Source organism: Danio aesculapii, chromosome 9 (genome assembly GCF_903798145.1).
Source record: "Danio aesculapii chromosome 9, fDanAes4.1, whole genome shotgun sequence".
Taxonomy (NCBI): Eukaryota; Metazoa; Chordata; class Actinopteri; order Cypriniformes; family Danionidae; genus Danio; species Danio aesculapii.
Window position 1 is genome coordinate 14,401,257 of NC_079443.1, and position 25,608 is coordinate 14,426,864.

The 25,608-nt window shown below is 36.6% G+C and overlaps 2 protein-coding genes across 18 annotated transcripts in view; both read right to left on the reverse strand.

Annotated features, from left to right (window-relative positions):
- The window catches only part of mycbp2 (MYC binding protein 2), a 239,118-nt gene extending 238,358 nt beyond the window's left edge, over positions 1 to 760 (reverse strand). For all 17 annotated transcript variants that reach the window (XM_056464968.1, XM_056464976.1, XM_056464962.1 and 14 more), the window contains exon 1: positions 484 to 760. In XM_056464968.1, the coding sequence (XP_056320943.1) occupies positions 484 to 758 (275 nt within the window). In that variant the 5' untranslated portion in view covers positions 759 to 760. The remainder of the gene's footprint in view (positions 1 to 483) is intronic.
- Positions 761 to 1,844: 1,084 nt separating this feature from the next.
- The window catches only part of LOC130234612 (E3 ubiquitin-protein ligase MYCBP2-like), a 30,374-nt gene continuing 6,610 nt past the window's right edge, over positions 1,845 to 25,608 (reverse strand). Inside the window, exons 3-4 of the mRNA XM_056464856.1 lie at positions 2,007 to 2,222; positions 1,845 to 1,889 (exon numbers count right to left, since the gene is read on the reverse strand). Of these exons, the coding sequence (XP_056320831.1) occupies positions 1,845 to 1,889; positions 2,007 to 2,222 (261 nt within the window). The remainder of the gene's footprint in view (positions 1,890 to 2,006; positions 2,223 to 25,608) is intronic.

Genomic DNA, 25,608 nt, shown 5'->3' on the forward strand with positions numbered 1-25,608 from the left:
TTTAAGCGAGTATTAAAGTTAATATAATTGATATATAAGGATTAAGCCTTCCTTTTTTATAACACATTAAAGCCAGTGAAGCTATAATCACAATTTAATTTAGCCACGTCCTATTAGCACAACTTCGCTTTGAGTCAAAGCAGCTGGTTAACAACTATAGGTATCGATCTGGTTTTGCAAACAGCTTTAAAACGACATTGCTGTCTATGACAGCGCGGCGATGGTGTTTTTAAAGGGTGCACAAATGAAAAGCGACACAAACTGAGCTTTTCCGTTGACCTGGATAAAATGAAACGAATGTTTAAGCTGCGCTAGCTAATGCGATCTCGCTAAGGAAGTTAGCAGCATGCTAACGGCTACTGCTGTTTGGGCTCAAACGAGCTGCTCATGTATAACCCAATGGGTTTTGTTTACAAACACATCCAGCTGCACGCCATCGCACCCTGTTTCTCGTCCAGAACCGAGCCGGTAAATCAGACCCACCTGCCGAGGTTGAGCCCCTGCTCTTTGTCGTTGATCGCGGTGGTGTAAATCCTCCGGTACCGCTCCGCCAGTGCTCGCCCTGAGAGAAGAAGCTGGTAGCGGCTCCGACAATCCGAGCGGGCCCCCACAACTGCACAGGAGCCCATCCCTGATCCGATCGGTGCGAAATCGTTTCCAGCTCCGGGCATGACCCTGACACCCAGCCCCATGGAGTGGGATGAGGAGGACAGAATCCCGCTTCCACCGGCACCCGCTGCCGCAGCAGCACACATCATCGTTTAGGGAACAACGCATATATTAGATTACACTGTCAATCAACAGAGCTAAAAGTCCCAGTCGCACTCCATAAATCCTCCCCGCAAACCCGCAAAACGTCCGGCGAATTACATCCGAGTATCTCCGATTAAAACGACGTTTACGGTTAGCCGCTGTGCTGCGACTGCGAAATACGCGTCCCTTCCTGCGCTGGATCGACCGAATCAACCGTTATTTCCCCGTTTGCAGGCGATCCAACCACGTTCAACTGGCCGAAGTGTAATAAGTCAAATGCGCGAGCTGCCGTCCGTGCCCTGCGTTTGTTCCTGTTGTTTTTCTTGACCCCGTAAAGACAGCACCCCTAGTAGCGCTGCCATCTTAGCTTCATCATCCTTCCCTGTTCATGTCGCTGACTGTCAAGCATGCTGGGATACATTCCCATCCACAGCACACACCGGCTGCGTTTCAAAGCGCAAGCACTTGGCCTACATAGATACCATTTGGCCGCGCAAACGATTTGTGAACGCGCATACAGTGTTGTCTTGTTAGGGGACTCGTTAGAATTTGAAACGCGACTGTAATGAAGCAGCCGAGTATAACGCCTTCAGAAGCGGTTTAAACGCTTTATCGTTTGTTTGTTTATTCTCACTGAAGAATTTAAATTTAATGCAGGATTATATAAAACACTACCAGCACGGTTTTTCATGGTAAATCTTACATACATCAAATATGTATGGTTATTATGCCATGGCAATACTACAGGCTATGAATTTATGAGTATATTGTAATATTTCTCCTGTTTTGTAAGCTCTGGTTATGCGTGAATATTGTATTTAAGCAATGGGCCTATATTACAAAAATGCTCTATTCTGAATAATCTTATGTTGTTAATAAATTAATTTATTCTATATGCTTTAGCAATGCACTTCTCCCAAAAATGCAATTTATTTAGCGTACCACATGCTAATTGGACAACAAATGATACGGTTACCAACATTGTTCATGGTTACGGGTTTTGTATATTACATTTTACATTTCATTCTTGGCATTCAGTGTCCGCAGTTTAATTAACCATATTTAACTGACAGTGTCAAACATTTTTGAGATTAGGTCCTCACTCCATTCAGCTCCCTTTTAGCCAAAGACGTCAGCTAAAGCGTCAGCGACTAAAATGGCACAATTTGGATAAAAGGCTAAAGGGGCAGTTTCAAAGAATTACCAAAAAGTATTTGTGTGCTTCATATACACATTGTGGACCTTACACTTACCTTCGGCAGTTTGACAGAAGGTTCGCGGTACTCCTCCTCTTCTTCACTGTCAGAGTCACCACTCTGCACAGAGTTTCGGGAGGCGAGGGCCAATGCGGCCTCCTTCTGCTGCCAATCCAGCACGCAGTGCCGTACATTACAGTAGACGTTGAATGCAGAGGGGTTGCTGTGGAGTTTGATGTCAGGCACTGGAAAGGCCCCATCTAGAGTATCTGTCTGCAAGAAGAAAAAACACAGAAAAACAATTAGAAGAAATACACCAATTAAAGGCACAAAAGAAAAAAAAGACTGTGGCATATCATGCTCATTTTGTCATTAAAGCTGATTCTAGTAAACCTCCAGCACATGCTTTCAGATGGAGCGTTTCTATTTCCATCCACCTATTTTTATGCACAATTTGGATATGCACATAAAAAAAATTTATTAAATAAAAAAACATTTTAAATAATCGATTGATGAAAATGCCGTGATGCGCATACATTTTGAAAATGCGCATAACTAAGTAGGATAAGATAACCTTTTTATTCGAAAATTAGAGTATGAGCACAAATTCCAGTATGCACATAAAAAAAAAGAGATTTTGTTTTAAGAGATCATATGCTGATAAAAAGTGTGTGAATGGACAAACCAACAGGCTGTCCACAAAGTAAAACATCTGAAATGTTGTTTTGGTCATTCTTAAAAACCTTAACTATTTCAGTATTAGTGTCGTTATATTACTAATGACCTCCAGAATTGTCAAGAGCATCTTCAAACGCCAGCACGCGTTCACTGCATGCCAGCATCGTCTTCTGAGGTGCAAGTCATTTATTAAATAAGCAAAAGATTCAAGCAGCTTCTCCTAACTCAGCAAATTCTGTTTTTACTGTTGATATTTTGTGCCAGTTAATCAGAAAGTGACAATTTTGTTCTTTTGACTCTTTGAAAAGCTGCTTTTTTCGCATTTCTTATGCGATACTCCAGGTTTGTGCATTAAGTTAATTTTCATTTTTGGATGGAAACATGGCTATTGACAAGCTATGCCAAATCACGTTTAAAAATTGAAATCAATTTAATTAGACGATTATGAAATCAGATAATAGTTCAGTTATAAGGATTGTTTTTTTGCATTTGTGTCACTTTAAAGTGAACTACGGCTCTTTGTATTACATACAGCACAAGAAATACTACATTTAATAACATATTTTTCCTCCAAACTCAAAAATTAATACATAATTGAAGGTTTGAATTAAATTCTTCCGTGAGATAATTCGCAATCATATGATTATTAGTCATACTGAATCAATGAAAGAACTTAAATCTTCTGTTCATAATGAAATGCTATAATGATTTCCTGGGTTTATTCATGTTTGGAGTTTCAGCACCTCTGGCGTTTGGAAGAGATTTACTACACCATGGTACATGCAGGAATCCTAAAGGTAATTTCAAGACTTAAAGACCTTCTCAGAATATTTTAAGACTTCATCGCCACTTCAAGTTGTAATCAGTATCAAACCTTTAACTTAATAAACTGTTGTAGTTAAATAAATCAACAGAGCACATTCATGCAACAGAACTCAGATAAGCTCGGAAGAAACAAAACTTGAAAGAATAAATTACACTGTTGTCTTCAGCGACAGGCTTCAGCCACTGTTTAAACTCATCTTTCTCCAACCAGGAATATGCAAACTTACATTTTGCTGTCTGTTTCGCTCTATGGTTTCGCTACATGTGGAGAGAGTCACATCACCCTTTCTGCGTTTGTCGCAATCACGCGGCATCACCCGGATAGAAAAGCTTGGCTGGACGCTACACAGCTCGAACCAAGCATACGGATAAGCATGCAGTTGTTATAATAGGAAGAAACAAATATATTTATAACAAAATTTAAGATCTCGTTAAAATGCGATTAAGAACTTTAATAACTTGAGAGCCTTAATTTTCTCATAACAGATTTATCAACATTTAACACTTTAAGATCTCGCACGCACAACACACACAACTGAATATTATTTACAAACTTTATTACCTGTTACTCACAGCCTAGCAGGTTCTGTTCACTAAAGTAGACGCGTGCGCGTCTATCATTAAGTAGGGCACATACCACCCTCTTTGTGGTAACAGTTTACAGTCAGCAGCTCACGTCACGCGTGATTTCCTGGCCACGAACACAGCATTTTATGAAGACAAAAAATGACATTTTTACGTGAATTATGCCTTGTAAATACAGTATGTGACTCTTTTAACATCATTCGGAGTTGTCCATGTCGCTGAGCAATGTATGTGGAAACAATGAAAAGACTCGTGCAGCCGCCTTGCTTCTCTCCTGAACTTGAAAATATGATTGCAGAATCGTAGAAATGCTGGATTAAGATTGTCCAGGGGGTCAAATCGAAATCGCGATTTTTTTCGGATAATTGTGCAGTTCTAATTGGCAGTTTTTTTTTCGGCTCATATTTTGGCAAAAGTGCAATAAAAATACATTTTCATTGATATTTTTGGCGGATAGATATTCAGTTTATCCCTAGTCATTTCACATTAAACTACCACTTTGTGTTTTAACACAAGGCAGTCCAGCCCACTACAGTTTACACCACTGTCTGTATTATCAAGATCTACAATGTATCTAAAGTTTCATTGTCCCATTCATCAATGCACTCCCTGATAGGCCTAACTAATCCATTTGTCCTCATATTGGTCTATCTGGCCATAACAAAGGATGATGTAATGCGGAGAAGGTCATTCATTTTAGGCGGACACCACAGAGAAATCTACCCCACTTGTCTGGCACAGTGACAGCCATCTGAAGTCATTAGAAAGCCACACATCTATGAGCCATGCCTAGCAGCCCTACATTTCCTGTCATTTGCTAGCAGCACTGCAAATCAAGAGCAGCTTGGTTAAGGTGTTACCTTACTAAATGACTCAAAAAACTGCTGGTTTAAGGACCAACTGCTTCTGGTGTATAAAGTCACAGTTAATTTATGTTTAATGCCATGCCAACTTCTAATGCCATTTTCATGGTGACAAAAAGTATAGACTACATTAAGGTTTTACTATTTACTTTTGCTAAAAAGCCCAAAATTGTATTTGGATTACAGTGTTTAAAATCGCTTTCAAAGTATAAACTGAATGAATTAAATACCTTACAGAATTAAAACCAACACAATCCAATAGAACATGCTTCAGATTTAAAGTGCTTACCAAACAGGGAAGGATCTTCTCCGGGTAAAATGGGTAAAGACAATCTGGTCCCATAAATTTACTGTAAAAATGGAAAAGGCCTGACAAACTACAATACTGCCTCTGACTTTGCTCTCTAATTCAACATCCTGGATTTGCAATGCCCCAGTTTGGCAGTAAATCAATGTGAAGCTCACTGAGGGAAATCTTATATAGACTCAATGAGAAAAAGATTTACATTCAGTAAACACAGTGTTCTGCCTCTCGTTTACTACTATGCTGGTAATTTAGGAATAGAGGAGACTACCTAATAAACTGAACACAAAAAAGCAAATGTGGCAAAATAAACACATGGAAAAAAGATAAACCATTGTCATTCCATTAAGTTGCGCTTGAGAACAAAGAGCAAATGAGTACATATATTTATATATATTTATATATATATATATATTTATATATTTATATTTATATATATATATATATATATATATATATAGTTCTCAGGGACAGCTCATGCCCTCACTTGCGATGGCATGACCATTATGCAGCTAAGATCGAGCACCACTTGTTGCTTCAGGACACAGAATCAGAAATGATGGCTGTGATTTCCCGGGCTGCTTCGGCAGTTGAGCTGGAGGTGTCACCACCCCCTACACTGTAAAAAGTAAAGGTGCTTCAAGTACCCTGTTGAGTACTCAAGGAACTTTAAAATGTATTTTAAGTGCCTCGAAGCTTTTTCTCTCAAAATGGGGTTCCTTGAGGAACCACTGACAGTCTTGCAGTGCTTGCAGGACCCTTTTGCAGTAACTGGGATCCTACAAGCACTTTTTGTCAATACTGAGGTTCTGGAGTCACTGTTTCCTTACACCAAGACCTCGAAGCACTTTGAAAGTTATTGGAGGAACTCAATTTTCAAAAAAGAGTTACTGAAAGATCTATAAACTTATATAATGGTTCCTGGTGGATCTCTCCTCTAAAAGCTAGACTTAAAGGAACCAAGAGATTTTTTTGTCATAATTAAATAGACAATTGGGAGATCAGAAAATGAGATGGATGTTCATTTACTTAATATTTACTTAGTTATTTGTGGTCTTAGAATGATATGAAATTTGGTGTGTGTTTTTCTTTTTTGTGTGGCACTCACTGAGAACATAAGAATATCATTGATAAGAGTCTAACTGTTAACTTGATTGCAGTTAGGAGACTGAATGGGAAATTGTGAAAAATTTGAAAATGTAAAAGTAATTTTGGAGGATAAAATACAAATGAGCCACAACAGAGAGGAAAAAAGAGACAAAAACATGCACAGGCTTAAACAATTATGAAAATAATTATTATGGGGGACTAATTCAATTTTCTGTCACTTAACCTCATTAGACCCCTGAATTTTGACATTTAAAACAATAATAATAACAACAACAACTGCTGCAATAATAATATTAACAATAATAATAATAATAACAATAAAAAATATAAAGCTATTATTATTGTTATTTTTATAAAAATAGAACTATATAACACAGTTCTTGAAAAATCCACTTATAAAAAATATTTAAGATAATACTAACTTAAGTATATAGGCTATGGGCTCTGGTTTATTAATAAAAGTATTCCTCCAGTTTGTTTTGATAAACCAACAAAGATAACTTGCTAATGAATGCAGTATTTTGTAAATTTTTATTTTTTATGAATTAAATGTTTTTTCATCTGTTTCTGGATTAATGGAATGGAATTAATTGTGTTGCCAAAAAAATAAATAAAAATTAACCGGAACTAACAAAATAATTATAACCATGACGCGGACGCGCATCATCGTGCACGCGCAGGTGCAGGTCGCAGGAGCGTTTTCAAATATCGATTTGTAACGGCTCCTTTCCTCCATTTCGTGACTGCGGTCATCTCTAACACACGGAAGGTGAGTAAGTTGTAAGCACACAAACATCTACACTTACATGCATCATTATGTCGTGTAATCTGTTTTAGGAACGTCTCGCGAAGCGATTGCTGTTGTATAAGATTGGGTAAACGTTATTATTTTGGCAATAATAACAATCGGCTGGATATACATAATCACTCAAATTACACGTCTACCTCACACAATATAAATAATTTGATGTAAAATACTGATTTATGTCGAAATATTTTATTGTCATTGAACACGAAGCTTCCATGAAAGCCATAGCAAGCGACCGTTAATTTCAAATTAAACAGATAACGTTATACATTCGTACTGCTTATTGGACGGCTTTTCCACAAATATATTTTTTTATTTATTTATCTTCCATTACATATACAGTGTGTAGCAAGTGTCTTGAGCAGGGTTGCTTATATGATTGTTTTAGCCGCGATGCTATCTAATATTCTTTCATTATATCGTTTGTGAGTAATATTAAGCATTTGTTATTATTTGCGTTTCTTAAACAGTTACCTGTGTGACAAATTGTGTCTAAGTTATGTACTTCAATACATTTTTTATTCATTCACACAAATAATGTAAATAAGGCCTGCTTTTTTCCTTCTCAGAACATCTACATAAACCCTGAAATTGTTTAGTATTCTCTCTCAAACAGCCGTTTAAGTCACCTCAAATGTAAGTTTTTTTAGTAACTAACTGAATTGTAAATACATGTAAAAATACTTCATTTAACAAACAATATAATTTGATAATCATTATCCAGCTGGGTAACACTGAACTAATGACATTAAACTTTTAACCTTTTAAGTGTCTAAAATCACCCACTTATTTTCTCATTTGCTTGTTTCTGATGTATTCATATTAGGTGTAAATCATTGTGATAGATATAGACTAGAAATTTAAAGTTTGCTGTGTCAAATCCAGGTAGCAGAGGGACTGTAGGAGCCAGGTTGAAACGGTCCGATGCACTTCACTTGCAATGCAGATTATCATTTCTGGACAGCTTTCTACTTACTGCTGTGGACATGAAAGGTTCAGCAGACTTTTTGCTCTGAATAAATGGCTTTTAACATGGTGTGAAGAACAAAATCTGCTCTTTATTAACAATTGGAATCTTTTCTAGGATCGTCCTAGGCTTTCCCATGCTGATGGGCTGCACCACAGCAGTGCTGGAGCTGAATTCCTGTCAGACAACATCTTCAGGATGCTTTGACTAGTGAGTGAAAATCCACATTTTAGCCATGTAGACTTTGCTCGTCCCACTTTAATCACAGTAATGCATATCTGGCTAACTCTATAGAAACTGTGTCTGTTCCTCGTATTATTAGATCAAGAATTAAATTTACTATGTGTTCTAGAAAAAATCTATTAAAAATCAAACCAGAAAAATGGCAAATAAGTGAAAATACTTTTTTTTATTTTAAGTTCGGTCTTCTAAAGGTCAGGCCACTTGTACCTAAAGCACGTATTGTAATGAACAGACAACAATCTTAATGCACTAATAATCCTAATCTTAATGTCTTACTGAAACCTGGCTACTCTGTTTTTTTTTAACAGAGTAGTGAGTTAGTTAATACCACCTCACAAATAAACATGGTTTAAAGTAAATTTAAATTTTGTCATCATTTACCCACCTCTAATATGTTCCAAACCTGTTTGATTTTCCTTTCTTTAGTTGAGCGCAACACATTACATTTTGATTAAAGCTGAAAATTTTTAACCGTTAAAAATAAATTATAACCAGTATAACAAAAATATGGATTGTGGTTATAGGTTTTCTGTTTTCAGTTCAACAGATGAAAGAAACTTAAACAGAATTGGAACAAGTGAAGGTTGAGTAAATGATGACAGAATTACATTTTTTTGGGTGAACTGTCCCTTTAAAGTGAAAGTGGAGCACTCCGTCAAGTTTACATTCATTTGTATATTGATTTCCAGTTTAGTGAAAATATAATAAACAAACTCGATTAATGTAACCATTATTGAAGAAAAGAGCATGTTTTACAATAGTTTATATTTTTAGAGCAAGGGTGCAGCTATTTTGGAATATCACTGTCTGACATCACGAGGTTGGTTCCGTTCCCTCAGCTGAACAGATACAGTGGAAGTAATGGACTGAACATGGAGACAGGAAAGCCTAATTTAACACAATGCGTGAAGTTTTGGATGTGCATCACAGAGGTGCTGCAAATACAAGCATTACATTTACAGTTAAAGTCAGAATTATTAGCCCCACTTTGAATTTTTTTATCTTTTTCTACATATTTCCCAAATTATGTTTAGCAGAGGAAGGAAATTTTCACAGTATGTCTGATTATATTTTTTCTTCAGGAGAAAGTCTTATTTGTTTTATTTCAGCTAGAATAAAAGCTGTTTTTAGTTTTTTAAAGCCATTTTAAGGTCAAAATTATTAGCCCCTTTAAGTTATATTTTTTTCAATAGTTTACTGAACAAACCATCGTTATACAATAACTTGCCTAATTACCCTAACCTGTCTAGTTAACCTAATTTACCTAGTTAAGCCTTTAAATGTCACTTTAAGCTGAATACTAGTGTTATGAAAAATATCTAGTAAAATATTATTTACTCTCATCATGGCGAAGATAAAATAAATCAATTATTAGAAATGAGTTATTAAAACTATTATGTTTAGAAATGTGTTAAAAAATGTGGAAATTAGGGGAAAAAATAAACAAGGGTGCTAATAATTCAGTGGGGCTAATAATTCTGACTTCAACTGTATGTCCGAAACATAAAAATACATTTATACATTTTTAAATTTTTCTTTCATTACCGATCAATTGATGTGCTTTGGTCCACTCTCTGTATTACGATGCCTGACTGCCCTTAATGTCTTTAACAAGATCTGGTACCTGACGTAATGGAGGCGGGTACTTTCACTTTTCACTATCCAGCCCCTCACTTCTCTTCATGTTCAAACTAAACTAAGATCGGTGCCGTTTTTTCACTTCACAGGTTTTTTTCGTCCTTCATATTCAATGTTGAAAGATTATTTTAATCGTTGCATTAGTCTGAATGTAAATCACTGTGCCAGGCAGCGTTGCACCAGTGTGAGAGAGTGGACCAAAGCAAATCAAATGAACAGTATTTAAAAAAGAAAAATAGTAAACATCTAAAAAAATATATATATATTTTAGACACAAGTCTGTTCCTTGTATTTGTACCAGCTCTGCCATGCATGTCCACAACTTCACGCATTGTGTTAAATAAGGCTTTTCAGTCTTCATGTTTAGTCCATTACTTCCACGATATCAGCTCAGTTGAGGGAACGGAACCAACCCCGTGACGTCAGACAGAGCGACATTCCAAAATAGCTGCACCCTAGCTCTAAAAACTACAGTAAAACATCCCATTTTCTTCTAAATGGTTACATTAATCGAGTTTGTAATATATATTTTCATTAATGTAGAAAACAATTCGCAAAATAATGTAAACTTGACAGACTGCTTTACTTTCATTTATATATTTTAAAAAACAAGGCCAACTTTATATTAAGGCACCTTAACCACAGTACTTAAAGTTAAATTAATAATATGGTACAATGCACTTATTAAGTACTGTACATGTTTTTACACTGTACTTTTTTAATCATCTGCATGTAAATGCATCTAATACAGGGTTCAACGCTAAGGACATTTTCTACTGGCCCAGCTGGACCAGCGGTTCAGATTTTTACTTGTCCTGCCAAAATTTTCACTGGCCCCATCAAAATAAATAAATAAATAAATGGAAAATAGCCACATATTTGAAATAATGTGTCAAAAATAATGTCTGTGAATCTAGAATTTATATATTTTTAAAATGTTAAAATATTTAGCAGTAAAATATAGCAGTATGGAAAACATGCAGGTATGTTATTGCAAAACAAAAGGTGGCAGACTTAAAAAAAAAACTATGCAAAACATCACTTTATTTTTTTCGTCATGTTGTACCCATGTAAATATGTGTTTCCACAACATTAGAAACAGACGTTTCCTTTTAGCCTCATAACTTGATGTTGCTGTCATGTTGTCGTCTCTTCACTGTACTGGTTTTTACCAGGTTGTGGAAAAAAATAACATGCTTACAACATCCAATCAGATAAAAGGAACCAAAAAGCATTATAGTGTTTACAACTTCACAGAAAAGGTAGCATTCAAATACTTAAAGCACAAATTGTTTCTCGATTCCAAGATGTATTTGCACGCAATTGACAAATAGTAGCAGGAAAATTAAAATTTTGTGACAAGGCAGCACTGGCCTGATCGAGCCAGTAACGATTCTCTCTACTGTCCCAACCATCTCTCACGCTGGCCCCGGGCCATGGGGCAGTCCGTATTGTTGAGCCCTGTAATATTAATTTCTGTATTTCAAAGGCCACTTAAATTTAGTCCAAAAACAATATTTGACTTCATGCATAATTGATTTAAATTTTTAACTCATATAATTTTCTTTTCTTTAATGTGTTAATAATAATCAACTAATGGTTAATTAAAAAAAAAAAAAAGCTAATAAATACAACCCTGAATAAAAATAACAATATTGCATATGCAGTACACTCAAAATTATAGTGCATTATATGTGTGAATAAGTGGGAAAATATGTAGGGTGCACTTTGGGAGTGGTTTCAGACAGCTTTTGTGTTGTCTTATTTCTGCTTGTGCTCAGATATTTGAGAGGTTTACATTATTTGGATTTTGCCTTTATTGATGTATATGGGCACTCTGCAAGCAGTGAAAAAAAAGTCATTTTATATAATTTGAGACAATTTCTAACTTTATTCATTTTTCCTTTTGTTATTCAGAAATGTTCTGCATATCTTTTGTGAATATGTCTTGATAAGTTAAAAAATGGCTCTGGTAATATTGTGAATTTCCTTTGTTTTCATAACTTAACTACTTTTTAACTTACTTTTATAGGGACACCTCCAATGTGAAGCAGTGGACAGCTAAAGATGTTGCTGGCGGGTTATTGCTAGACATTATTTAAATTTGATTGTTTGCATTAAAATGTATATTACATTATTAATCATATTATGTGAATGTAATTGTAATGTATATTGATTAATAAAAGTGATTATGAAAAATGCAATTTTGTATTTTTTTAAATCTATAAACGTATAGACAGATAGATAGACAGATAGATAGACAGACAGACAGACAGACAGACAGACAGGACAGACAGACACAGATAGATGTCTATTGAATTGTGATTAAACATGTTTGCACAAACCATAAATTAAGAGGGATGGGAAAAACAAGCATGAAAAAATAAAATGGTTTCAAAGCACTCAAGGTGGTTTCCTGGTCATTCTTAATAAGACGGTTCCTCCAGGAAACCTCCTCCTTTGAAATGGTGCCTAGAGGTTCTTTTGAGGGTTCCACCGGCGTGGCAATGTGAAGAACCCCCAAAAAGTGCCTCCAGGAACCTTTCATTTTTACAGTTGTTAATAAGAGGGTTCCTCCAGGAACCCTTGAAGTTCCTCAAAGAACTGCCCCTTTTGAAATGGTGCCTAGAGGTTCTTTAGAGGGTTCCGCCGGTGTGGCAATGTGAAAAACCCCAAAAAGTTGCCTCCAGGAACCTATAATTTTTACAGTGTACTCAGCTGTCAGACAAACTAGAAGGGTGGTATGTGAGGCCATAAAGAGAGGAGGCAAACCCTCCAGGGACCCGTTGCCTTCTTTTTGGACGTGCACAGAGAGCTCACACAGATGTGGAGGGCAACTTTCGCTGCCTGATCTTTGAGTTCTTCTGCCCTCACCACCCTGGATGGTGGGCCAGCCAGGGTTTATGAAGCTATCCCCCAGGTAGAGCGTGCCATTGCAGTCAATATTTGCCTGGAAGGTACAACTGCCTGAAGGGATAAGCCAAAAGCCTCATCCAAACATGTAAGCTATCTGCGTAACTTAAGGCCAGAGCTTACACTCTCCACACTATTTCCACCAAACAGTGCTACCAAACAGAGGACTCAGACTCAGCTATGCAAATTGCCAGAAAGCCTTCCAAGTTCTAGGACTTCACAGTCCTTACTTCAACTACCCAAAAAGAGTAGTGGGCAACGACCAATCCTAGATCTGTGCATTTTGAACAGCTATCTGAACAAGATGCGTTCAGAATGCTCATGCAGAAACGCATCCTCTGATGCATCTGTCCACAAGATTGGTTTGCAGACATAGACCTGAAAGACACATACTTTCATGTCTCTATATTCCCTTGTCACAGACCGTTCCTTTGATTTGCATTCGAGGGCCAGCCACATTCTCAATTATCTTGATGACTGACTTATCTCAACTCAGTCTCGGGATCAATTGATTATGCACAGGGACAGGGTGCTCTGGCACCTTGACCTGTTAGGGTTTAAGTCAATGGAGAGAAGAGCAAACTCTCCCCTGTGCAGAGTATCTTTTATCTCGACATGGAGCTGGACTCAAATGCTCAGTCTGTAAAAGGCACAGCTAAACAGATGTGTTTTAAGTCTTATTTGAATGTGCTTAATGTTGGAGCACATCTGATCATTTTTGAAAGCTGATTCCAGCAGCGGGGAGCATAGTAGCTGAAGGCAGATTCCCCTGCTTTGACTGAACTCTTGGACTTTTTAATTTACTTGATCTTAATGATCTGAGTGATCTGTTAAGTTTGTAGTAAGGTTTCATATTTAGTGAGCATATCTGTAAGATCCTAGATCATTTACCATTATTGTTACTCTAAAAATGACTGATGGCAAGTTTTTTTTGTTCAAAACAATTTATTTGATTAAAAATTAAGAAATGTTGAGAAGAATTGTGCTGGTAAAACTTTAATATATAAAACTATAATATTTTCTTTATTTATTAGTTAAAGCTCTATTATTATTAAAAATAAAATGTTTGCAGTTATGCTCACACACTGATATTCGAGAATATCACATTATGATTGTGTATTATCATTTATTTTATACTTTTTTCAGGAATGCAGCCCTAAAATCTACCAAGAAACGTACTGTGCTCACAAAAAAGGGATTTCTTCTGCTTTTTCCTCAGACTCCACTGACATTTCTGTAATGTAATGTATTTTTAATTTATTGCCATGTCAGCAACCAAGGCTATTTTCATAGCAAGAACATTTCAATAATAAATAAACAATTAAGAACAACAAACAAATGAATACATAAGTTAAATAAGATTGTGTTAATACATGATAAGAGTTCTAAAAAATTCTGGTGTCACTTTCCTTAAAATGTCCTTAAGAGAGTTCATTTCATAAAAAAAGTCTTCTGGAATCATTAAAAGCAGAACAGTCACTGACATTTCAGTTCATTCGATAACGATTCAGTCAACCACGTATTAAGAAAAGGAACCAAGGGACATAACAAGCACTTGGAAGAACAACCTTTAACAAAGCCATAATTGAGCAATGTAAGGAGCAGAGATGTTCCTGTAGAATGAAAGAATACAAAATAAAGACCTAACTGCCAAAAACACTAACAACAAAGTCTAGTATATGAGAAAGGAAGGGATGTTTCAAATGAGCACATCAGTTGTGGTTTACTGTGATAATAGGGAAAATCCTCATGCTGTTTTCAGGGGACCAAAACCATTCTATTTCTTTACAAAAGCAAAATGTATTGACAAACTGGTTCAACAACACCGACAGAAAAGAAAAAGAATATATTGTGCTGCAGCTCTGTGGTGCTTTTAAATCTTAACAGCCAAACTACACTGGAAAACAATCGCAAATAACACTTTAATTTTAAATAACGCTCATCTCCGAGTGCTTCTCCAATCATTAAATCGTTAAAAAAATGTTGAGCTCTCAGCAATAAGCGTTAAATGCTAGCTCAGTGCCTTGCCATGTATCCAACGTTTTAAAAACACTGACAATTGTCTATTGACAATTGCAGAACAAAACACTTAGCTGGTGTTTCTGCAGCGCAAAAATACTTTGGCAGACATGTGACCTAAACGAATTCAACCAAAAATTACAATTCTGTCAAACCTGTTTGAGTTTCTTTTTATATTAACACAAGAGAAGATATTGAGAAATTTTGGAAACCGTTAGCCATTGATATCCTCATGAATTGTTTTCTACTATTGAACTCAATTAGGGATGCAATGATTAACCCATTTCACTATTAACCGCGCTTTAATTCATCACGGTTAATTAATCGTAAAGGATTCTCAACACCGTGTTTCTGCACGGAACAAATCTACTTCACATAAACAAAGTCACGCCAACTGTTTGCAAGTTTAAAGTTACAAGCTTGTACATCGAGGCTAATACGCACGCACATTGGAGCCATATAGCTGAGTCTATTAACTAACGACCGTTCGTTTTTATGTTTGCAAGTTGGTTATTTCCAATGGAGGTGCACGGTTTGCGCTGGGGCTGTGCAATTAATCGAAAATCCGATTTCAATTTTGGCTTCCAACGATTATGAAAAACCATTATTCGAGATGAATGATTATTCCATCATTTACCACCCCCTTTCCAATTGAATACATTCGTTGCTCTCAAAATACAATTAGTCAGATTAAAGTGTGATTCAAAGGCTTAATTTTGGTAATTAGGCACGTCATTGTATGACAGTAGTTTCTTCTGCAGGCAATCAAATATATATTTTGCTCAAAGGAGCTAATAACATTTACCTTAAAATAGGTTTCAAAATATTTAAACCTGCTTTTATTCTAGCCAAAATAAAACAAATAAGACTTTATCCAGAAGAAAATATTATAGGAAATACTGTGAAAATTCCTTGCTCTGTTAAACATAATTTGGAAAATATTTATTTTAAAAAAATTCTCAGGAGCGCTAAAAATTTTGACTTCAACTGATAATCGTTTTGAATAAATAAATAAAAAATGACACTTATAAACGTTTGGAACCACTTAAATGCGAGTAAACTGAGTGTAAATATTTATTTTTAGGTGAACCATTGCTTTTGTAATTGATACTAACTATTTTAAAGAAACAGCCATGCTGTGCTTACACCAGACAAGGCACACGACAATAATATTCGCGCATAAATAGTCACATGAACATTCACTTCATTCCCGCATCAAATTCACTTCATAATAGATACAGATTCGTGTCATGGGCAGGGTTTCTGTTTGCTCACTGACTGTAGCTTCATTGCACTTCATTGTAGCTTCATTCATTGACTGTAGCTATGTGGAAGCTTTTAGTGGTGCTTCCGACTGAGACCTAGACCAATTTGATTAACCATGGTTTCCGCTACATTTGTTCTTCCATGGCTGGGCGCCACACCAACATTCATCCCGTCACGGCTACATTACAGCTTCTCATTGAAAACATTCAGCCGTTTTTTTGAATTAGCGGGTTAGAATCACACCAAAACATATTAAAAGGTACGTGAATTTTATCAGCGCAAACTTTTCTGTATTTGTAGTAGTGCTGTGCGTTCTTTGTTTAACCCTTTAAGGTGACGTGCTGACTGTCTGACTGACTGACTGACTGACAGGTGCGAGATGCGTGAGCCCAGCAAACATGACGTAGCTTTCAGTTATGACGAACACAGTTTCCATAATTATATTTTATTTATAGTTAAAGGTCTATGGCTCTGCATACAATGACTTTATCTTGCTCAAGTTTATAACCGTTTCTGTTTACTTCAGGGCGCATTAATGCCGTTCTGTAAGTCTGTTGGAGACATTCACAAATATTCCTAGCAAATCTAATAAATGTTGGAGACATCATTGTTATATAAACGCACTAAATCGCACTTCAGCAATGTTTATTTTAGAGCGCCCAAGAAAATCTGCAATTGAGCAGCGTATATTTGAGGGCGCGCAAGAAGTTTTGTGCACGAGCAGAGGAAATCAGCGCTCAAGCACAGTTTCGCATGCTCGTATGACATAAATGCGATCTCAACTTGTTATACTGCGCTCACGACATTTGTCAATGAAATAACGCCACAGGTTGTTGGTAGATCTGTGTAAAAGGCCCAACAGAGTCTGCCGCCACAGCTGGAAAAAATCCTAGAGGAAACACTGTGAACTGTTGTCTGGTGTCGGCAGCAGGATTTCCCCTCGGGACACCAACATTGCCACTACGTCATAATCACCCCCCCTACAAGAGCAAGCTCCTGATTGATTAACGAGGTGCGAATGTCCACGTAAGTTCAGTTTTTCCAGCTCGAGCCACTTTAATTGCGCAAATCATGTCATTCTCGCCGCAGGATGTCTACTCAGCTCTTTGCATTGTAAACCACTTGCACTTGATGCTTCATCCGTGTCTGGTGTGAATGCAGCATCAGTGTTAGAATTTATGAAAATACACTTCATTTTCTTTCTTTCTTTTTAACAGTATTATACACTTGTTCTTTAGGAACCAGCTGTGTGAGCAAAATATGATCTTTATGCTATTGTGGCGAATAAAATTTGCCTGAAATTTACTACAATGTCAGCAAAGTGGGTGACAATAATATATAGCTCAGTGGTAACAATCAATCATAGCATGTAACACAATGTGAACACACTATGTGTGAATAGAACCCGCACTGCAGTGTCAGTGAATCCAGCCTGTAGATGACAACGGGTTTCTTATAGCTGTAACAAGTGGCAAAGCAATGTGCAAGACCTCAGCTAAATAAAACGCAGATGGGCTTGAAGGTTGTATTTAGAATATGAAAAGCCAGTTGCTGTTCAAAGGTACATGAGTCATACTAAGTACAATTTACCCATAAATCCCACCCCAGCAGTCTGAAATGTCAAAAGTAAATAATATCAGTGTATGCCTCATTTCCACTGAGCAGTATGGTTAGGGTTAGGTACCGAAACCCGGTGCCATATTATCTATGTAACCGGTATGCACCAAATCAGCATAGGTATTTTGATGCCACTGGTGCTGCAACAAGGACGTAAGAAGCATCTAGGGGTGCAAAGGCACAGAATGGCACACGTTGTGTCACATCATCTCTAAACATTTAATTCTAAACAACTTTAAAAGTTGCGGACAGTATAGTTGGTTTTAGGTTTATAGTTAGATTTTAGGCGTTTGTTCTTGTTGCTTAATAATTTATAAAAGGCAAAGTCTTTGACAGCTTGCGACATCATCTGGCACTTTCAGTGACTACGTTTACATAGACATCAATAATTTAATTATTTGCCTTAATCTGAATAAAACAATAATATGATACGAGTTACTTTATGAATGTTACTTTCATGATCCCGTTTTACACGTTACAGCACACAGATCAGTTAACGTCATTGAGTCACAACACTACAAATGTTTCCTCCAGTGTTTCATGTAATTAACTGACTGGATAGGTGCAGAGAATAGTGTCGAACAGCCATGTGTGTATGGAATATCCTGTCAGCAAATGTGGCAAAAAGTCCTACATGAGAGTAATAATTTGACTAAGTTGTTTAAATGCCCGTACTGCACTGCACTAATCAATAACTCCACTTTAATTCTAAAATAGGAATACTCCACATGTCTTAATTCAATTTCTGTTTTGCAAATTATGACTTTGGGCAGATTAAGGTCATCAAAAAACAAACAAAAAAAACACTGTGTACATCAGAGTTTTCTTAACCATATTAAAATTGGTGTCTTGGTTTCCATTTAAGCGTATTCAGTGACGACTCAAGTCCCAACCCTAGAAAGATTTCACTGATGTTGATGACGGCCTTTCCACAGGTTAGTGGTAAGCTTATGTAATGTTAGTTGCATAATGCAAATCTTGCATTCATGCTAACAAACAAATGATCAAAAGAAATATATGAATGCAATTCAAATATTTATGAATCAATGTATTTATATTGTAATTAAACTGTAATCATATTGCTCATATAAAATGATTAAAACGTATTGTCAAATAAAAAGTTTTTCCACCATAATTTTGTGGCTCAAATGTATCGGTTCAGACACCGGTACCATTTTAAAATTATCGAATTAGCAACAGTTTCAAAATAACCCCAAACAATACCCAACCCTAAGTATGGTACAGTTAGTAGTACAATACTACTACCTTGTTTGCGTACAATCGTAGGTGTCTATGCCTAAGATTAGTGTTGGTAAATGTACAGAATTTGGTACCATTTGGAAAATGAGCGTTTTTTAAATTGATCAGTACCAACTGGCACTGAAGTTGCTACTTTTGACAACCTTATTTCACACTAACACGATCTGCATTATTTAGACGTGTACTAGACATATTGCACATGATGAGATGAGACAAGTGAAGATTTTTTCCTCAATGAAATCCTCAATGATAAAACATATAATGAAAAAATTGTTTATTCAACTGAAAAATGACAAAATGCAGGTGCATTTTAAAATCAATTTGAAATTTTAAGAATTTATGAACATGTAAATTTCATAACAAGAATAATAAACATGTAAACACAAAATGTTTTCCCACAAACTCAACTGACAATTGTAATTGAACAAAAAAATATAATTTAGAACAATTTAAAAATATTTACAAACACAAATTTACAATTAATAATCGCAATAATTAACAACACTGTAAAGAAACATATGAAAAAAGTCAAGACAACAAATATTTTTGTTGCTTTAACCTATTTTTATAGGTTAATCAGCTTTTTAGATACAAAGTTTAACTAAATATATTTAGCCAGTTTGATTAATGCAAGTTAAGTTAAGCCGCAATAATTCTTTACAGTGTATAATCAAAGTCGTGCACTCTTGAAACTCAAAAAACATTTGTCTTTAAGCATTTAAAAGTTAGTATACTACATGGAACAGCCTAAGATATGATCATGAGCTGCGTCCCAAATGGCACACTATGCACTTACAAGCTCAACAGCATATTATATGTATGTAGTGTCGCCCCAAATGCAACACTAATGCTTTTTTACTAAGCTAAAATTCCAAACGGTTTCCCTGATGACGTTTGACGGTTGCCAAATTAGTGAAATAAATGACTAAAGAACCAAATAATACCTGCCATGAGTATAACCGCATTCACCATCGGGAGGCGGTAAAATCACTCTCGTAGGAGAATTTTGCTTTCACAATCCACAATAAATAAAGTTATCCAACATGTGCGCTCGATAGCTCCACCCCTTCCGCTACGTGAGCAAAGCAGCAGTCGTTGAGTGTGTGGAGTCCACACTACATCAGTCCACACTTCATTTTACCGGTTGAATGAGTGCATTATCCGGGTAATTAAAGTGCACTTATTATTTTTAGAGTTTTCAATGTGAATGCACTACTTACACTATTTATACTACAAAATGGCGTAGAATAGTGCTTAAGTATGCGATTTAGGACGCACCTAACGTCAAAACCAAAGGGCCAAAAGAAAAGGAGTGAGACCATTGGCACGAGCACTGATGAGTGTCACCTGGGTATCACACTCATCTAGACTCCCCCAGAAAAGAGCTCTAGAAGAAGTTATCACAGAGAAGAAAGAGATAGTACAAAGTTTTGGGCTCTTTTTCGGTGGCAGTTGTTTCTGCTCATATCTTTATTAAATGTTTAATGTGTCAGCCGTTTCCCGCCTCATTTTTAACCATGTTACTGTGTCCTGTGTTTTTACTTATTTGGCGTTTGTGCTATTGGGATATGACAGCATGTAGAGGGAAAACACTGAGAGAAAGGACTGAGAGGCACACTGCCCACAAGGCTATTGGTAGCCCCAGCCATATAGTAAGTACATGTAATGAAGTTATGGGTTGCGGATGGTACTGTGTAAAACATTTGCCGGGATAGTTGGTGGTTCATTCTGCTGTGGCGGCCCCTGATAAACAAAGGAATAAGCCGAAGGAAAATTAATAAATGAATTAAATGAATTTATATTATTTAGTAGTTAAAAGAACAGTCATACACTAACTGTCATCTTAAAATAAAGTGCAACTAAAACTGTGTAAAACATGTGCCAGATAGTTGCCGGTTCATTCCGCTGTGGCGACCCTTGATAAATAAGGGACTAAGCTGAAGAAAAATTTATGAAAAATTAAATTTTGATTAATCAAAATAAAAATTGTAACATCTTAAACAGTTTTGAACCCATGCAATTGATTTCTTAGATTAGCTTAGCATAAATCATTGAATTGGATTAGGCCATTAGCATTTCACTCAAAAAAACTTCAATAATTTTCCTATCGAAAAATGCTTGACTCTTCTGTAGTGACATCATGTAGATAAGAACGACAGAAAAAAGTTGCTATTTCCTAGATTGCTATGTCTAGGATCTACAATCTCATTCCGGCATAATAATCAAGGCACTTTGCTGCTGCATGGTTACCTAGTTACCTAGATGAGGGCTATTTTCAAGTGCTGTGCTCCATAGTATGGCAGCAAAGTTCCTTGAACAATACACTGGTCTTAGTACATGATATAACTACAAAAGAATCAAGCTTTAATTAGGAGAAATAGCTCAACTCTTCAAGATGCTACTGGTCTAATCCGATTCAATGATTTATGCTAAGCTAAGCTAAAGTGCTTCTGCCAGACCCAGAGATCAGTTGAACGGATTCAAAAATGACAGGTGACTTGTAAAATGAGCCCATAAGATCTCCATGATATTCCAGAAATCGCATGACCCGTGGGAACTCCGCATATTGGAATGATTTTGCTCAGTGACCATCAGTATCACGAAGCTGTCTAGTATTATATCAGAAAAGAAATCAAAGCAGATGGGCGGTAAAGCCAAGACGAGACATTCAGATCCATCAAACAAAAGCAAACTGAAGCACATCAACATTGACAGACAAGCCCTCCCTGCAGGAGAAACTCCACCCATCTGTTTGTGTGCAAACAAAGGCACCAAGCTCTTTATAAGGAGACTGAGGCAGAGAAGGAGAAATAGAAGTGAGCTTTTTTCTCCTTAGCCAGCAGAGTTTTAGGCTGGAAGATTATTTCTGCATATTCCCCTCTCCACTATCTACAATCACATTATTCTCTCTTACCCCTGCCTGTGAAGCACTCACATTCACCGGGGAAAAGAGAGTGCCTGGGAAAGGATATCCAAACACAATCAGGCATTAACCCCCACATATGCTTTGGGGAATGCGAAGACAATACACTACATCCAATAGGAGACATTTTGGGTCTGTGCCTGTTTTCTGAGCACTGGTAAATGCTGCAGACGTAGAGAGATGAACCCTGCTGCAAGGCACACCATAGGTGCTCAGTGCAGGAGATGGAGGAAGCTGTTGCCATGGTAACCTGCAACACATGGGTCGCCAAGCAACAGCCAATCGTGACCTTACCACTCCCGCATTCTCCACCATGTGTGCGAGTGTTTACTGGTATCTTCTCAACTGACGACTAAAAGCAGTTTACAACCAATAAGATAATACATATCAGCTAGTGTGAATAGATCTTCATGGAAGAGGCTTTAACAGAAACTTCAAGGTGATGTACTTATCCATTTTCCATGTGCTTACTGTAGTAATTACAATGAATTATGATTAATTACATATAACTAACTAGGGCTGAGTGATATTGTAAAATAATTATCACAATATCATGTATCATATTCCATATTGATCATTATTGAATATTTTTTAACAATACATTTAGGAATATTAGGATTTTTTTATTGTTTAACCACTTTATTTTAATTTACCTACATTACTAAGCCAAATAGTTTTAATAGTCAAAAACAAAACCATTTAAACAAAATACCTGATCTCTTCATAATAAAATAAACATAAACATTTATTTTTGTTTAATATAAATAAACATTTATCTCTTCAATTTGATAAATAAAATGTTACAAAGTGTGTGCAATGGTAAAGTATAAACACTGACTGAAAAATCAAAACAAACTTTAAGGTGTCAATATTGATGATACAGTAAACCTCAAACTCTGTGAACAAAACAAATTATGATAATCAAATCTGAGCTTTCAAGTAAAGGAACCAACCATCATTGTTCAAATGCATATTGCAACATCAGAAATTGTGAAGTTGGATGACTACATTACCCACTATGCTAAAAAATCTTTCAGATGGGGAGCTAGTGGCTGGGATGCACAAGAAAAGAAACCAAAAAGCCACTCTGGCGACATCCTTGCATCTTTTTTATTTACAATCTGCTATACGGCACTCATTTTCGGATGTGTCATTATTCTGACCTGAAGTGACGTGCGTGGGGGTTCCTTGACCATTTACAATGGACTTTGCACTCGTGCTCCCCTGGCGTCTCTTGTAACTAGATGACCATCAACCATTTTCTCAGAGGATGACAAATGGACAAATCTTGCTGAAGCTCTGATGCAAATTTATGGAGAAAAGTAAAAACACTGCAGTGTTGGAGTTTGCTGTGTTTGTCAGAGGCAATTAGTCTGCCGTTATTACTAAAATAAAGGGCTGAGTGACAGGGCTCGAAATTGCGACCGTTTTGGTTGCATATGTGCCCAAAACTTTATCTATGCGACCTCAAAATATATTTGGGAGCATTTGTGCGAGTGCATAAAATAGATGTCATGCGACCAGTTTTCACAGCAAAATGTTCACCACATGTGCGGAATTAGGAGGCATTCACACATTATGGATCTTTGCACCTAAAAACACCAAATGCAGCGCTCAGGGATGCTTTAAAACAGTTGTCACGTCAACTTGCTGCAGTAAACAAAGCCCGAAATGCCTGCCCCGACTTCAAGCTCTTCTTATTGGTTGTGTGACTGACACCGCGTTCACTATCCCTAAAGAGCATGCATTTATTGAGATTAAACTAATATTGCAGCTCATAATGCCATTAAGATGACATGTGCAAATAATAAGTTATATGTCAATTTCATCTGTGCAATATCAGACACCACCAGTGAGAACAGCACAGTTATTATTGTTAACTCAGTACATCTCATTCACGTCAAGCAGTGTGTGCAGGGTCGGTGAGCGTATGCAGATTTTTGTTTATTTGTTAGTGATTAGAGTGTTAATATATAATAGAATCTGTTAATATAAAACGTGTAGTAACAGTGCTCATAATTTTTGGTAGGTGCAACTACATGTTGGCTGGTGCGCCTAATTTTTTGGAGTTAGGAGCACCGGTGCTACCAAGAAAAAAAGTTAATTTCGAGCCCTGAATGATGCCCAACCTAGGGCCTGCACAGAGGACCAAAGTTGGCCCATGGTAACCTTTGATTTGGCCCACCATCCCACCAGATAAGTGAGGGAGAATGATGCAAATGTTGCGAGATTGTCAATTCAAATTTAATGTAACCCTTTATCTGTTTTATTTTAAAAGCTGTGGAAACTTTGGTGAGCAAATCAAGTCAAAGGCAGATACTGCTTGACTAGTGTATTCAGAATTGAACTCCACTATGTTATAAATGTGATTCTTTAATTTTATTGCAGCAAGTTCTCATTTAAAAAGTTATACTACATTAGTTAATACAATTTAAAGTAGTGTTTTTCTATTTACTTTTAAATATAATGAGATAAATTAGGAAATGACTCATGGCAACTTTAATGTAATACAGTTTGGTATATTTTCCTTTAGCCCATGGCACTCAGTGATATTTGGTTTTTGGCCCTTCATATGAAAAAGTTTGGGCACCCCTGTTCCACACAAAGTGTGAAGCAGATTGGTTAGTTCTTCTTACATGAATTGTGGTGCGCTCGGGGCATTCTGAAAAGTTCAGATGTTTTTTTAACTAGGGGCGACTGGAAAATGCGTGCAGTTCATGTTCACCGTTTGCACAACATGTGTGCATCGCTCCCATATACGCATCGTGCAAGTTGCACGCCTCCATTGGAAATGACAAACTTACACCCCAAGCTTTTTGGCACTGCTTCCAAGGCGCGCGCTCAGCAGCCAAATTTTAACAAAACCATTCACCTTATTAAAAACAGCTCGTTTTGCTGCTTGATGTTGCAACTGATATTTTCTTATTATATTATTTTACTTTGTCTGTATAGTCATGAAAACACTTGCGTGTAGAGAAAGTAGTTTGACCGTTTTCTGCCATTGATTATTCCTAGACATTTCTCCCATAGGCAGCTGAATCGGAAGTTCTAAAACAAAACGCAAAAGCGAGCGCACTTCTGCATCGAGGAATAAGGTCCATAGCCTTCATACCGAATCTTTTTTTTTTTTTTTATCGATATTGAAAATGGTGTACAGTCAATAAATATCGATTTAGATTTTAATCGCCAAGCTCTATATCTAACCCTAAACATAACCGACATTCTAGCCCCAGCCATATAGCAAGTACATGTAAGGAATTTATGGGTTGTGGCTGGAAGGGCATACGCTATGTAAAACATATACTGGAACAGTTGGCGGTTCATTCCGCTGCACCGACCCCTGATAAATAAAGGAATAAGCCGAAGGAAAATGAATGAATGATTGAATGTAATAATTTTACATTAATCAGTAGTTAAATGAATACTCACACAGTAACTATGTCACCTCAAAAATAAAGTATCAAAGTATGTCACCTCAAAAATAAAAATAAAAAACATTTTTGTACCAAAATCATTGCTTTCAGAAGTTTAAACCGATGGCTGCATCTGAAATCACATATTTCCATGCTATATAGTTCACTAAAAACAGTAAGCAAGCAGAGTAGTATGTACATATGTACAGAGTTTGAAAAACAGCATG